The following is a 15,686-nucleotide window of genomic DNA, read 5'->3' on the forward strand; positions in this document are numbered from 1 at the left end:
TTTAATTTTGCTTATAGGGGGTGTCTCAAAAAAATTAATCACTGAGTCAATTTATTTTATTGATTGAATCAAGAATTGCAAAACTGAATTTTGAAATATTGCAGACGTTTTGAAGTTACTGTTTGACATGGTAGGTTTTTAATCAAAATATATCTGTTTATCAAGCCCAAAAACTTGATGACATCATCTCAAGATTTTGCCGAATAAATCCTATCTAAAATGAGCAAAATATCATCAGTATATTTTCGTAATTTATCATTGCATTCATATTTTTTGGATTTGCTTTTACAGTGACTCAAAAAAATGTATGGATCAGTCAACTTATTTTAGTGAATATCTCAAGAGTTGCAGAAATGAATACTTTGAGATCTTGCAGACGTTTTAAAGTTATGGTCAATTGTTGACAATATTTATTTATTCCCCCCAAAAAATTGATGGAACGGCTCACTCGATTTTTGCAGATAATTTTGGGAATACAATATAGTTATTTTTAGTATTACACTGCACCAATCCAAGGTGGTATACGTGTTGATCATAAATGTTGATTAATAGTCATCACAAAATTGTGTGAAGAAAAGACTCAACTCGAAAATGCTGAATATGTTTCATTGTACTTTTGGTGCGAAGGAAGTTCTGTCGAAACAACATTCGATCAATTTTTTGACAATGCATGGTTGATATAAATAAAACTCAGTAGATGCTCATACTCGAAATACGAAGTATCTACTCGAATATCAAATCAAAATATTTCTAGTTTTTCTAGGTGATGCTAATACTTCAGTAGGTAACAGTTGATGGTCAAGTACTTAGCACCTCGATACAACAAAAAAGGAAAACAGTGACAGTGTTCAACCATCAACGCAAAAATCGAGTCACCAAAATATAAGTTAGTATGGGGTAGACACCTTGAGATGGAAATCTCTATGTACTGCACACGGAAGAAATAGTTTTGTATGACACGTCAGTTAGACGACAGGTCCGTCAGGAACGCCAACTATTGAAATTAATTCGAAGTGGCAATTCCCATACAAAATTTTTAGAATTCTTTTATTTTTTAGCTGTTTTTTTAAGTTTTCCATATTTTTTTATTTATAAACCATCCCGTAATATAAAAAATTCTTCGAATCGGTCAAGCAGTTTTTGAGTTTTAGCGAGACTAACAGGAACAGCAACTGATTTTGATTATATAGAAGATTAAAAAATGGGGGTTGGTGGTAGAAAGGTGAAAATTTAGAGTTATATGTAATTTTGTCCAAAAAATAAACAAAAATATTTTAGGGTGGGCCACCCTTATCACTTAGGGGTATAAAAAATAATTTACAACCCATTTTCAGACCTATCAAATATACATAAAAAATTTCATACACATCGGTCAACCCATTTTGAAGGAGTTCGATTACAAACTCTGTTAGGCGATAATTTTATACATAATGCATTATTGTTTTAGAACAAATTTCATTACCATAAAAAAGGTTATACTGAGTCGACCTTAAAAGATACACATATGCTGTCGCGCACTTTTCTTTAGAACTTTTAGAGGGGAACAATTTCGTCATACATGATTTTTACGTAACTTTAACCGTTTAAGCAACGTAAGCAACGGAAGCTGTCAAAGGAGGAATAATTTTCCCGTTTTTCCGAATTTTTCATTGCTACTTCGCTCCTATTGATCGTAGCGTGATGTTATATAGCCTATATGTAGATACGATAAATGGACTATCCAACACAAAAAGATTTTTTGAATTCGAACCAGTAGTTTCTGAGATTAGCACGTTCAACCAAACAAACACTACAACCTTTATATTATAAGTATAGAAGTATAGAAGTGTAGATATAATTTTATAAATATTTTTTTACCGAGAAACAAATCGTCTTTAATTTAGAACAGTTTACATACGATGAGGATGACACTCATAAACTAAAAGTTTCTTAAACTTGCAACGTAAAGATAAAAAAACTTGTTGACCATGATTAACAACAAAAATATCGGATACTCATGTTTTTATCAATAAAATTGTATTCAAATTTTGCACCGTAATTCAATAGTTAGATAATGCAAATATTGCTTAAAAACTGCCGGAGTCTGAAGTCTGCGAATTTGTGTTCTGCAAGACTCGTGCAAAAACGTCAGTCGGTAAGATGTGTACACTAAAAGTACAGATGTGAAGACTTCCTTATTAAAGATTTCTAACGCGCTGATAATATAATGATCAGTGTAAATACGTACTCGTATGTACATTAAATTTATCAGAACAGAATTGATAATTTGGTGACAAGTATTCCTTATCGCGTTAAATAAAAATATTGACACATGAACGTATCATGGTAATTTATGTGCGACTAAAACTGTGTATTCGTGGTTTTAGGTGTCGATTTTTGTGAATATGGTGCTGGTGTATTTAATAGTGGCAAGTTTTCTGGTTTTGTACTGGTACTTTACAAGACACTTCAACCACTGGAAAAACAAAAATGTACCATTTCTAAAACCTTTACCTTTCTTTGGGAATATTATCGATGGAATACTGATGCGTCAAGCTTTTGGAGAAATATTTTCAACATTATACCAGAAAAGCAAAGAACCTGTGCTTGGACTTTTTATCTTAGACAAACCATGCTTACTTCTACGAGATCCTGAAGTGATTAAGAGGATTTTAGTTACAGATTTTCAACATTTTTTTGACAGAAATGTCATGAATAATAAAAGGGATGACCCTATCGGAACCCACATATTATTTTTTCTGAAAAATCCGGACTGGAGAGAGATGAGAGTCAAAATCACTCCTGTCTTTACATCATCAAAAATGAAAGCGATGTCGAAATTAATAGAAAATTCTTCCACTGAGTTAACAAATTATTTAAATACACAAGTCGAAAGGAAATCTGTTATAGAAATGAAAGAAGTGTGTTTGAAATTTACCGTAAATGTAATTACTTCTACGGCATTTGGTGTAGACTCCAATTCTTTCAAAGATGATTCACGTTTCTGTGAGGAAGCTAAGAGAATGTTTAATTGGGACAACTTTTTGACTTCATTTAGAATAAGATGTTACTTTCTGGCTCATTCGTTGGTGAAAATATTTAGACTAAAATTATTTCATCCTACTTCTATAAAATTTTTGGAAGAAAGTTTTTGGGATATTATGCACACTCGCGTAAATTCTAAAAGTCATAGAAATGATTTAATCGACATCTTGCTTCAGTTGAAACATGATGATAAAAATTTCTTAGGTGCGTAATATCCATTTCTATTCTGTTAAACAACATTAACTGAACTTTCAGATGGTGACTTATTAACATCTCAAGCTGTTGTTTTCTTTGCCGCTGGCTTTGAGACAAGTAGTTCAACAATGGGATTTGCACTTCATGAACTAGCACTTCATCCTGAGATCCAGACAAAATTACGGAATGAAATTACTGAAATATCAAAAGAACATGGCGGCATTAATTATGATTCTTTAAAGAAAATGCCGTACTTGGAGATGTGCGTGAAAGGTATGTACTGAAAAATTTTAATATCTAATAAACTAATGCAATGTAATTTCAGAAACGTTAAGAAAATATCCTGTGTTGCCTGTACTAGAAAGAAAAAGCAACAGCCGGTACACTATTCCTGAAACTAATACTGTTATTGAAAAAGATACTGCTGTGTTTATTTCGCTTTTGGGATTACAATATGATCCGAAATATTTTCCAAACCCAGAAGTATTTGATCCGGAACGTTTTTCTTCCGACAATAAGCACTTAATAGAAAATTACAGTTATTTACCATTTGGAGAAGGTCCTCGGAATTGTATTGGTAAATTTTTTACATTTACAACTGTTTTTCGTTATTTTTTATATTTCTATTCTAGGTTCAAGGTTTGGAATGATGACAGTAACGTTTGGACTAGCTAACATAATCAAAAATTTTGTCGTCGAGGCTACTTCAGAAACCAAACAAAAAATCAAACTGAATGCCAATGGTCTGGTATTGTCCTCTCAAAATGGTATTAGATTAAAAGTGAGAAGAGTTTAAATTTGATAAATTAAATATTTTTACAACTAGGTTTATTTTTTGCTACATATAGGTACTTATTGCAGTTATCTTGATTGATTGTTATCACTGATAAATATAAACAAACAAGTGTATCTACATCCACTCTTTCTTGTATACTGGTTATATAAATTTTTTAAGAGAAAAAAACACTTGTTTTGTACGTCCTTATTATACCGGGTGTCCCAGCATACCGGTTCCACTCAAATATTTCAATTATTTTACAACATAAAAAATGAATTTGGCATGTTCAATATATATATATATATATATATATATAGACATGTAATCGTCCATTACGAAGCCCACAATGCTATATTCCACAGCTTCTACTAAACCCGACACCGACTTACGAAGCCCGAAACCGGGCTTCGTAAAAATCATGTGTATTATAATTTATTTCTTGCGGTTGGGTTGGTATTGATAAAATATAATATGCTGGAAAGATCCTAGTTGAAGTGGGCTTCGTAAAAATCACGCGTATATCGTCGTAGTTTTTACCGTTAAGTTGGTATTAACAAAAATGTAGAATTAATGCAGGCTCAGTAATGATGCCTTGTATCTGCAAATACACGGGGTATAGTTCACACCATCTTTCTGAAGGGGGCGTCCCAGTTTTTTTCTGTATATAAAATATACAAAGTGCAGCGACATGGCGGATTATAAGAACCAACTATTTGCTGCGAATTATGCAAAGCCCTAAATTTGTCAACACTGTTTATGTCTGTTTGGGAGCGCTTAGGAAAGAATTACTTTGGTTGCGCTAGGTACCCAATTTTGAACTTTGTACATATAACTAAATATCTATGAAGTGAAGTTATTTACCTACATTTATTTTGACAAATTAAAAACAAAATATCTATTGAATAAGTTATATTTTCTTTAATAAATAAATTATTTATGGTCTTTTCGGTACTGCACCATTTTTTTTAAACTGCCAGTTCTTTGCCGAATTTTATCAGTTGTAAAACTGTGGCAATTCCTTTTTGTTAATTCTTTTAGAAACTTTAGCAGTACATTTTAAAACTACGAATTCTTTTAAGAACCTTTTTTACAAATAGGTACGTCAGTATTTTATACTACTGAAACAATTCTTTTATCAATAGGACAGCTGTTTTTAAAACTGAAACATTTCTTTTCTTTGCTTCAAAACAGCATTTTCAGAGTTGTGTACAAACATTTTTTTTCTCAATTGCAGCAGCTGTTTTCAGCGCAAGTTTATGTCCTTCACCACATTTTCCAAAACCAAAGTAAAAACAAATTTTACTATTTTAAAGTGGTTGTAAGTAATTAAACCATTTTTTTTTTTTTTAGAAATTTAAAGTTAGTCTTTCCAAAACGTTAGCATCTACTTTCAGAAATACAAAAAAATCAATATCCATTTGTTTTTTATTACAAAAAAAATCTAGAGTTATGTCAATTTATTCTGTGTTAGAATAGCTTTCTCAAAATTATGCAGTATGTTTTTTTGTATTGTCTTTTCTTTGTAAAAAGACACTAGCTTTTTCAGAACTATGGGAGCTATACACATTATTTCATTTTTGGAATTAAAATGGTTGCTCTGGAGTTGTAAAAATAAACGCTTAAATGATTCAGACCAACTGATTGTAGTTTTTTATTTTAATGTTTCTCAATAAAAAAACATAGACCGAATAATAATTGCTGTTTTCTCTGAGTAACAAATAGTATATTATTTTATGAGGAGCTAAAACATTATTTTTTCTGGCGAGTTTGTAGGTTTGCCAGACGAACGTAGTGAGTTCAGTAATAACAGACGAGCAAAAAAAAATATTTAGCTCCGAATAAAATATGCTATTTTTTCCCCAAACGAGCTCCAAATTTGCTTTAAGACCGAATTTGCCCCTGAAAATTACGTTTACGCTTACGATTTGTTAGTTTGCTGTGGCCAGTTGCTGTAACATCATTGTCAATATAAAAAAGATTCCAATTTTTCGCAATTTCTTACGTGTTTTTACGAATATTGGTAAGTATTTCTCTATAATTATAATCATTTTAGATATTACAGCATTATTTTTGTAGCAGGTAGAGCCTAGAAAATGGCAGAAGAAGTAAACAGACCTTTTGAAATTGTTTAGGCTGCAGCAAAAGCTGTAAACAATTTACTCCCAACAAAATCAAGTGTGCATTATATGAAGCCACATACAGCAAATTTATTAAATCGTGCAAGAAAAAAAACGCTGAAAATTATTCGGAAATTGTTTTATTTTCAAACGTCATATAACTGACATTTATATGACGATCTTACCGAGGTTTAAGTGTCATTTCTATGACACCGTGTTTGAGCGGCGTATAAGTACTACTTATAGTCCGCCGGCGTATAAATAAAACATTTATACTCCGCCCGAGTATAAATATGTGAAAATCATAGTGGTTGTCAACCATAGTAGCCATGGTAAGTGAAATCAAGGCAATTCCTTAATGAAGCAAGAAGATCGGAAATAATCATTTCAAAAGAAGATTAATCGTTTGAAAATAAAATATTGTATTTCATTCGGAGTTTAATCGTCCATACTCCGTCACATAAAGTATCACTTAAACTCCTAATAAAATAAATATCTATTATTGCCGTATTTTCGTGAACTCTCCACAAAAAGTGTAAGTTTATTTAAGTTACCTTAGTTTAGTTATTTTGTATTATTCTTATATTTTTGTTTTTCTGTAATATCATGGGGGTTCCCGTAAATAAACTATTATTATTATTATTATAAAAATGAAATGTTCGTCGTTATGGTCTCAATACTCAATGATACGATCTTTGTTGAACATTAAAGAAGGAGTATACATCAGCAAGTAGTTAAAACTGCGTGCGTACCTGAAAAAACAGAGTGAAGGCTATGTTCCGAAAAAGTCGAAGGTGTTCACCAATTTGAAAAGTTCTTGAATGAAGCTCCGGATGACGAATATTTGGCAATGAAGGTTAGTTTTCAGTATTTCGATATAAGTAAACTAGATAGTATTCATGTTTAGGTAATTTTGATGATTCGAAAAGCGGCTGGTTGCCGTTGTGACGAAATGATAAAAAAAGGAACCAGCGATGTCCAGGATCTAGGATCTCTGCTTTTGATCAACATTCCTGATTCAAAAACGCATAAGAAACGATCGTTTACAGTCATTGGAGAACCTTACATAAGCATCTGTAGAAAATATGTTTCGCTGAGACTAGAAAATATTCCGGAACGACGTTTTTTCTTAAAATATTGCAAAGCAAAATGTCATCGTGCTGTAATGGGTATTCATAGTACCCAAGGATGTTGCATCTTATCTGAAATTACCGCATTACAAAGAGTATACAGGGCACTGTCTTCGGCGCACTCAGCTACACTGCTTCCACAAGTGTAATCCACATAGTGGAGCCAATCTTACATGCTTAAAAAGACATGGAGGTTGGAAGCCCAGCAGTGTAGCTGACGGCTATATTGAAGACTCTTTAGCCAACAAGAAAGAAATAGCAACTAAAATTTTATCAACAACAAAGAGCATTGCAAGTACGTCTGCTATAAAAACCTTCCGAGGAACCTTCCCAGGGATTTTCAATGAATTGTGTCAATACTGTTAATTTGACTATAAGTATAGCTGATGATGTATAGGACTCGGCTTTTTCTAGTGCTTGTAATTTTCAAAATGCAAATATTAGTAACTGTACTTTCAATTTACATTTCAATAAATAATAATTATAATTTGACAGCTTTTTATTTTAACTCCACTCATGAGCGGCGTTAAAGTACATATTTTAAAGCCGCTGACCCGTTGCAAAAATCAAATTAGAAACAAAAATTATGAAAATAGGTTTTATTAAAGAACTAGATTTTTACTTTTGTCTAAACACATTGTACACAAAAGTTTTAATGCGCACCCAATCCTTGTTTAAAAAAACATCAGCATGCTTAGCTAGCAGTTCATCACATTCATGTTTTTTTGGTGTGATTTTCTTTTGAATATGCAGTTTGAAGTAATCTGTAACAATTTTCTTTTCAGTTTCTGTCCAACGAACGCGGCCACATGGTTTTATTTTCTTTTCTCCTAAAATTAATACTCCGTAACAACTTGTTATGGATCTTAACTGAATAATTAGGCACCTTTTTTAACTGGAGGTTCCATGCTTGAAGGACCTGGTTCAGCATTAAGTTGAGAAGTGTTCTCCGTGCATTCTGCATTTTCCGGCCCAACCTGTGAAATTTCTTCACTTTCAACATTTTCAAAACTAGCTGTATTACGAAAAGGGTCTTCGTCATCAGAACTTAAATACATATCCTTGTCTATTTCTATTTCATCGAGGCTTTTTCTTATAAATTGTCTTCCTCTGCCTTTTTCTAACAACATTAATACTTTGGCCACCTTTGCAGTTTGAAAAATATCTTGGGGTAACCTGTTAAAAAATAGTATTTAGAGTAACTTTTTTAAGCATAAGTTTAAAAAATTGGTCGAAAGTTGTTCCGATAGAGCATTTTCGAGTCGTTTTACACAATTTTGTGATGACGTCATTAACATTTTTACAAGGACACGTGTATGTATAAACTTGGACTGGTGTAGGGTAATACTGTCACAAGTAAAAACTCATATTTCGGACATTTTAGGTAGAATTTTTTCGGCAAAATTTTAAGATGACGTCCTCAATTCTTTGGGGAGAACAAATAGATATACTTGGATTAACAATTTACTATGCTTACAATAACTTCAAAATGTCTGCAAGATTTCAAAGCATTTGATTTTGCAGTCCCTGAATTAATCAATAAAATAAATTGACTCAGTGTCATTAAATTTTTTGAAACAGCCCGTATATGGAAATTTAAAAAGTATTAATGGAATAGTACATCACATGTACAGAGTCATCATATTTTATACATTTTAGATAGGACTTATTCAGCTAAATTTTGGGTTGACCTCAGCAATTTTTTAGGGGGATGACCAAATACATTTTGATTAAAAATTTACCATGCTTATCATAACTTTAATACATCTGCAAGATTTCAAAACATTCGGTTTTGCAGATTCCAAATTAAATTGCAAAATGTTGTTTCATAATTTTGATTTTTTTTCTAAAAAATTTAAATTATTTATTTTCTCTCAAAAAAACACATTAACATGTGATGCAGATTGCTTTTACTATCCCAACTACTTAAATATTGCAAGATACTTACCAATTTTGTTTTGAGTAGCCAAACTAACCAAAAACTTAGAGCGGTCCATGCTAGCACCTCGCACGTGCACTCATCAGAAGGCTGAGAAACAATAGCAAAATGGCAACGCAGCATGGTTGCATTTCACATGCGAAATATCTGCATTTTATACAGCCGGGCTTCGTATTTCATGTTGTATATCAATGGCTTCGTTAGAACAGCAAAGTAAGATTTTTGGTGTATGTAAATAATTTCTACCCCTCTCAAGTTGCTTCCACTAAACATTTTACAATAAAGCGATATATTCGACTTATAGATCGGTATTGCATGTAGAAAGCCCGGGCTTCTGAGAGCCTGCATTACATACCGGGCTTCGTATCATCCGTCATACATGTATATATATATATATAACACATATATATATAACACAGTCTGTTAAATGAATGAATTACTGGTATTGCATTAGTTTCAGTCTCACCGGAAATGACATCAATTTTCTTTTTTTTAATACAAAAAAGGTATAAATAGTTTTTCAATACATTAAATAGTGCCCTTTTTGTCTTTTCAATGATATATCACATGACACAATGTTATTTACTTGGATGTTTGAAAACGTCCTTAAAATAATAAAAAAGTCATATAGCCAAGTATTTTAATAAAATCAAAGTTTAAAGCAAAATAAAACGATACGAAAACAATAACTTTAAATTAAATGTTCAAATTGACGACCTTCTGCCTCTAAACAACATTCTGCTCGATGAAGTAGACCCCTATTTGTTACTGCTCACAACATTTCTGCGTTAATCCTATCACATTCTACCCTAATTCTTTGCTTAAGTTCTTCTAAGTCTCTTAGAGATTGTTGATACACCCTAAATAGCCCCACAAAAAAAAAATCATGAGGTATTAAGTCTGGAAATCTGGGATGCCACCGAATTGCTCCATTTTTGCCAATCCATCTATGAGGAAATGTATCATTCAAATAATCTGTTATTATTTGCGCGTTATGTGGTGGTGCACCATCTTGCTGAAAATAATTTTTTTTTAGATGTCCTTCGTAAAATTTAGGCCCAATAATTTCATTATTTATTATTCCACACCAAACGTTGATACTCCAAATGTGTTGTAAATTATTTTCTCTTAGCCAATGAGGATTTTGTGAAGCCCAGTAATGACACTTATGTGGATTCACAATTTCATTATTAAAAATATTACTTAAGATATCCTCTTCACGTTCCTCTGTTAGTCAAGCAATAAAAGCCAATCTTCTTTGAAAATCAGGTGGTACTAAAGCTTGATGTAAATGAATTTTGTAATCATGAATTTGGTCGTTTTTAAAATCCGTTTTCCGTGAAAAGACTGTGCGTTTCTTCTTGACAGACCCCGATTGCTCTAAATTTTTTGATAATCTTGCAAAGTACATACAACTTGGTCATGCATGGTCTCTCTGGACTGTTCTGGATTGTCTTTTATTTCGCCTACAATCTTGGTAAATAAATATGATATCCAACTTTTCCGTATAGCTAAATCTTTCGTTTTCCATTTTTTGACACTACAATATTTTATTTATTTTAATCCAGAGGTGTCAAGACAGAACACGAAAATAAGAGGAAACGTTGCTTGAGAAACCCCACTGTATTTTTTTTATAAATTCACAAGCGTTTTATAGCTTTTAGATGAATACTGTTACACCGAGTCATATATATCATTAAAAAGACAAAAAAAGCTCTATTTTATAGTACTACAAACTATACTCTTTTAGATTTAGAAAAAAAATTGGTCGAAAGTTGTTTCGACAGAACTTCCGTCGCTCCTGAAGTACAATGAAACATATCCAGCATTTTTGAAAAATTATAAAATTTGTGGCATCACCCTGTATAAGCAAATCGAAATAATATGAATGCAAATTCAATAATGTCAAAAGTGTGCGGTACACTTTTATTAAACGATAATAGTAATTTACACAACTAGTTCGGAATAACCTGCTTCGGGCATGAAAGGTCGCAGGAATGCGGGAAGCAGGCTTCACGAACGTGTTGTGTACAATATTTTTTTCAATGAATAAACGTTTAAACCGAAAAGATTAACTGTGAGTTATTTATAAACAACTACGTTGAAAGCGCCGCAACCACTTATCAATTTGACGTTTCCGGACTATTTTAAGGTTACCATGGCAACGGAAAGCAGAAAGCACGTGTGCGGGAAATTCGACCTCCCGCATCCTGGTGACTGACGTCATCAAAAAAGGTTATGAGGGCAAAAAATATATTTACAGCACATTATCAACGGGAATAAAGCTATCTGAACAACATGCGTTTTATTAAAAATGTTAATGTTTTTGTTTATACATCGGAAGAATGTCACGTAGACATTTGTTTGATTTGAATGAGTTTATCGCCTAAAAACAGGTGACTAAAATTATTCATAAGCCTCAAGTGAACAAAATATTCTGAATGCTATTATTATAATTCTTACCTTATCATTATTTTATTGTTATAAAGACGAGCGTATTCTCACATTTTCGAGAAAATGGGGTAGCTCGTTCTTAATTTGATCAATAATAAATTGACTGATTCATTAATTTGTTTCTGTTGGGCAAATATACTATTATTATTATTTTCTTTTTTTTGAGTCACCCTGTATAAGCAAATCTAAAAAATATGAATGGAATGGTAAATCACAAGTTCAGACTCATCAGATTTTATACATTTTAGATAGGATTTATTCAGCAAAATTTTGGGGTGACGTCATCAATTTTTTAGGGGGATAAGCAAATACATTCTGATCAAAAGTTTACAATGCTTATGATAATAGCCGACAGAGGGACAGACAGACGGACAGACGGACAGACAGACGGAAACGGGAGACCTATTTCTTCGTACTGTAGGGGTGATGAAAGGTCGAGAAAACGTAAAAGTAAGTAAAGTAAGTAAAGTAAGAGTTGGTCGACGGACTCGATTACGCTCGGGAAGTAAAAAGTTGATGTCACTTCCGGTGAAACTGAAGCTAATACGATAACAATAGTCTACTCATTTAATAGATTATGTTATATATATATTGAACATGTCTGAAGTCAAATTTTTATGTTTTAAGATAATTGAGATATTTGAGTGGAACAGGTACACTGGGACATCCGGTATATAAGAACGTACTTGCTATTATTTACAATTTGTGCAACAATATATTCATAGCAAATTTCTGGATCTGCATATGCCAAAAATATATAGGATTCAATTTTTTAAAACAAAATGTAGATGAAGAGTAACGTAGGTTTATGAAAAAAGATTTCTTTTGTACAGTCTATGGAACTACACAGTTCTAAAAATGGGGAAAAATGTCTTCTTGAGTTCTATACATACTTCGATTAAATCGAGTTTGGTCTGCCACCATTACTGCCGTGCTAAACAAAAACAACGTAACTGCAATTTTGGGCGATTTTGAGTTTGGGGTATTTTTAAATTAAACAAGTTTCAAGGATTGTCCAGGTATATAATTATTAAATTCTAAGCTATTTTTTATTTAATAATTGCATAATTAGTAATTCAACGTATCTGATCATAGCGTTTCTTTATCGCTGTATTGGTAGTCAAATTTAACGTATTTCCGTTGCAATAGATACATTTAACGTATCTAGATTTTAAAATACATATTTCACTTACATCTTACATAGCAAATATAACGTATGTGAAAGATACGTTAATTTTGCTATGTAAATGGGCCGACAAAGCTACAATTCCTAAATGCCGCATCTTTTGAGTTATGATACGTCTTTTTTGTCTAGCAGCCGACCAGTAACACTACCCCATTTTTAATGGCGTAGCACTCTGTTGGACATAATTATTACCGGGAAATGCTCTGATTGATTCCGCGATTTTAAGGAATTTGTTCCTTAAATATGTAGGAACAACCGTTCCCACAAAATCAGGTGTTCTACCTGAGCCCATTCATAATTTTAGTAAATATGTAAATATATACGTCTTATATTTCGTCTACCTGCCCTACGCCTCCACATACTTTCTCTTCCTGTTTTTAGAATCTTATAAACTCTTTCATTATCTACTTCCACCTCTTCGAAACCGAGCCTACTTGTGTACCATTTAAAACACCCTTCCTTCTTCTCCCTGGCACTCTCGAACAGTAAGAAACAAAATAAAATCTGAAAACCGTAACCGTCGTTTTTAAATCACCGACAGTACCCACAAATAAAACTGTGTTGTGTTTGAATAATTTTACTTCATCCCTGATCGTCGTTGTGAGTAGCAAATAACACAGTGTATTCATTGATTTTAATAGTTTACGCACAGGTACGTATTATTATACCCTCGCACTTTTTTATAATGCATGTTAAATAATAATTAGCACAATTATTAAAGGTCTATTTTTTTAACTAAAGTTTTTAAAAGAATATTTTAAAAAACCTGAAGCCAGTTCGGCGAATCGCGGGGTAACTGCTGAAAGAAAAAAAAACATATTAGATAAACTGGCGGCACTCATCTCTCCTCACAAAATAAGTTTTTGGGAAGAACTGAACGTCAACACAGCACAAGACGTGGACCTGGATGTCGAAGACGAAGATTGATCTCCAATTTTTTTTATTATTTTTATTGTTAATTTCTTATACTAATTTGGTTTATATTTCCAAATATTTAATACAACTTTTTCATTATTTTTTTTTATTTACTAAAAATAAAGAAACTGCAGTCTTCCGTTTGTTAAATATTATTTTTAAATGAAAAGGAGAAAATTTTATATTCCAATTTAAAGTTACGTTAAAATTTCTATGTATAAAGCTCATTTTGTACTGATCGAATTACCGTATCAGCATATGGATGCAGACACGTTATTTTTGTCATGGAACTGTCAACATTTTTAAATGGAAAAAAAGACGTAACTGCTGAAAAATATACAATAAACTACACTAAGCGCCAAATAAAGTTAACTATTGATTTCGGGGCGAACTCATCAACTAAAAACATCATTTCCCATCGTGTGCTAACTCAAAGTTAGCGAAAAATGCAAGTTATTTCAATCGGTTCGAGGTAACCCAACTTTCAAACGCCATTATCTCGAAAACGGGGCGAATGCAGATACGTTGTTTTTGTTTAGCACGGCAGCATAAGTGTCAGTACTTTTCATGGATTATTTATAACAAAAAAAATATTTCTAGTTTTTTCATTATACTTTAGGAAATCTAATAGAGGGAATAGTAATAATGTAATAAAAAAAGTGACATTAAAACTTACAATTCTAGAAGACGAAATCGAAGTAAAATGTCACTTCCAATTAACTCAATAATTATTTTTTAAATTTATATGAGAGCAGCTACATTTCTTCTACTTGCTATACATTAATTAAATTAAAACAGCTTTTCGATAAAATAATATTTCCGGTTAACACCCAAACCTTTAAAAAATCTTTACGTACAGAATGTGAGTAATTCATTTTCAATAAGTATGATATAAATAAATAATTTGTGACACCATTAAACTACAAAACTGGAATTTAACTGTAGTCCAAGTATAGAACAACTTAAGGGATACCCGAGTAATAGCTGTGTATTTGAAAATGTTATTTTTAATGAAATGTTTAACAGTGATTATTATTATTATTATTTCAAGTTCAGTGTCTAAAAATATAACAGCTAACAAAAGTGTTACATTATTATAAAGTATTAAATTAGGTATAATATAAGATAAAAGGTATAAGATAAGATAAGTATATATAAGTAGTGCATAGTAACTGCATTTATTACACCAAAAAGAGGGGGAATATAATAAGTCGCAATCTACAAAATATACTCCTTTAAAAAAATGTACTACTCTGAAGGAGCCGACTTAGAACTGTTGTTGGAAAATTACTTCTGCAAGGTGTTGCAGTAGCAAAAGGAGAATGAGTTCTAGCACCCCACCGAAGTAACGACAGAATAAAAAATTAGCTGGATTAGCTTCCGTACCATATTGCATCTGACACCATTATCCCGGGAGTTAAATCCATGAAATAAATTTTAAATTTTGCCTTTGACCTCTATGTCATGTACTTATACATCCTTCAGAATCCCAAAAACAAAATCTGAATTCGTCTCTGAAAATGATTTCTTGACACTCAATGGCCCATTCTAGTCTACTAGCCTTATCTAGTTATAATAATAAACTTTTATTGCCCAGCATGTTACAACTCACTTAGAGGACAACATATAGAATAAAGTGAACACACTAATATACACAAGCAATATAACGAGCGTTCAAATAAAAACGACGTCAAGTTGACTTTGGAAATGTGAACGAATCATTCACTAAGCCCTAAATTGACATTAACAAAGCCAGCGTTATTAATACCAATTAAAATTTTAAAACCAATATACCTACCTAATAAATCAAAAACAAAAACATTCTAGATAAAAGAGTGGAATACATACCTACAAAAATACATTTAGCCTCAAACTTTCACATGTCAGAGGAAGAATGATACGAGCGTAATCCAGATGATCGTATTCGGCGATAAATAGTACTCATCGA

At 32.1% G+C, this 15,686-nt stretch overlaps 2 protein-coding genes across 2 annotated transcripts in view; one reads left to right on the top strand and one right to left on the bottom strand.

Moving 5' to 3' along the window:
• LOC135122714 (cytochrome P450 6k1-like) overlaps window positions 1–15,615 on the bottom strand; it is a 50,769-nt gene extending 35,154 nt beyond the window's left edge. The window contains exon 1 of the mRNA XM_064047091.1: window positions 15,587–15,615. Coding sequence (XP_063903161.1) covers window positions 15,587–15,600 — 14 coding nt within the window. The 5' untranslated portion in view covers window positions 15,601–15,615. The remainder of the gene's footprint in view (window positions 1–15,586) is intronic.
• Window positions 2,088–4,134, top strand: LOC135122719 (cytochrome P450 6k1-like). The gene is made up of 5 exons (XM_064047099.1): window positions 2,088–2,134; window positions 2,367–3,228; window positions 3,280–3,492; window positions 3,545–3,796; window positions 3,852–4,134. The coding sequence occupies exons 2-5, from the start codon at window positions 2,385–2,387 to the stop codon at window positions 4,013–4,015; spliced, it is 1,473 nt and encodes a 490-aa protein (XP_063903169.1). The 5' UTR covers window positions 2,088–2,134; window positions 2,367–2,384; the 3' UTR covers window positions 4,016–4,134.
• Window positions 15,616–15,686: the final 71 nt, after the last annotated feature.

This window comes from Zophobas morio, unplaced genomic scaffold, assembly GCF_036711695.1.
Source record: "Zophobas morio isolate AGI-343-1 ecotype UQ-CSIRO unplaced genomic scaffold, CSIRO_AGI_Zmor_V1 ptg000005l, whole genome shotgun sequence".
NCBI lineage: Eukaryota > Metazoa > Arthropoda > Insecta > Coleoptera > Tenebrionidae > Zophobas > Zophobas morio.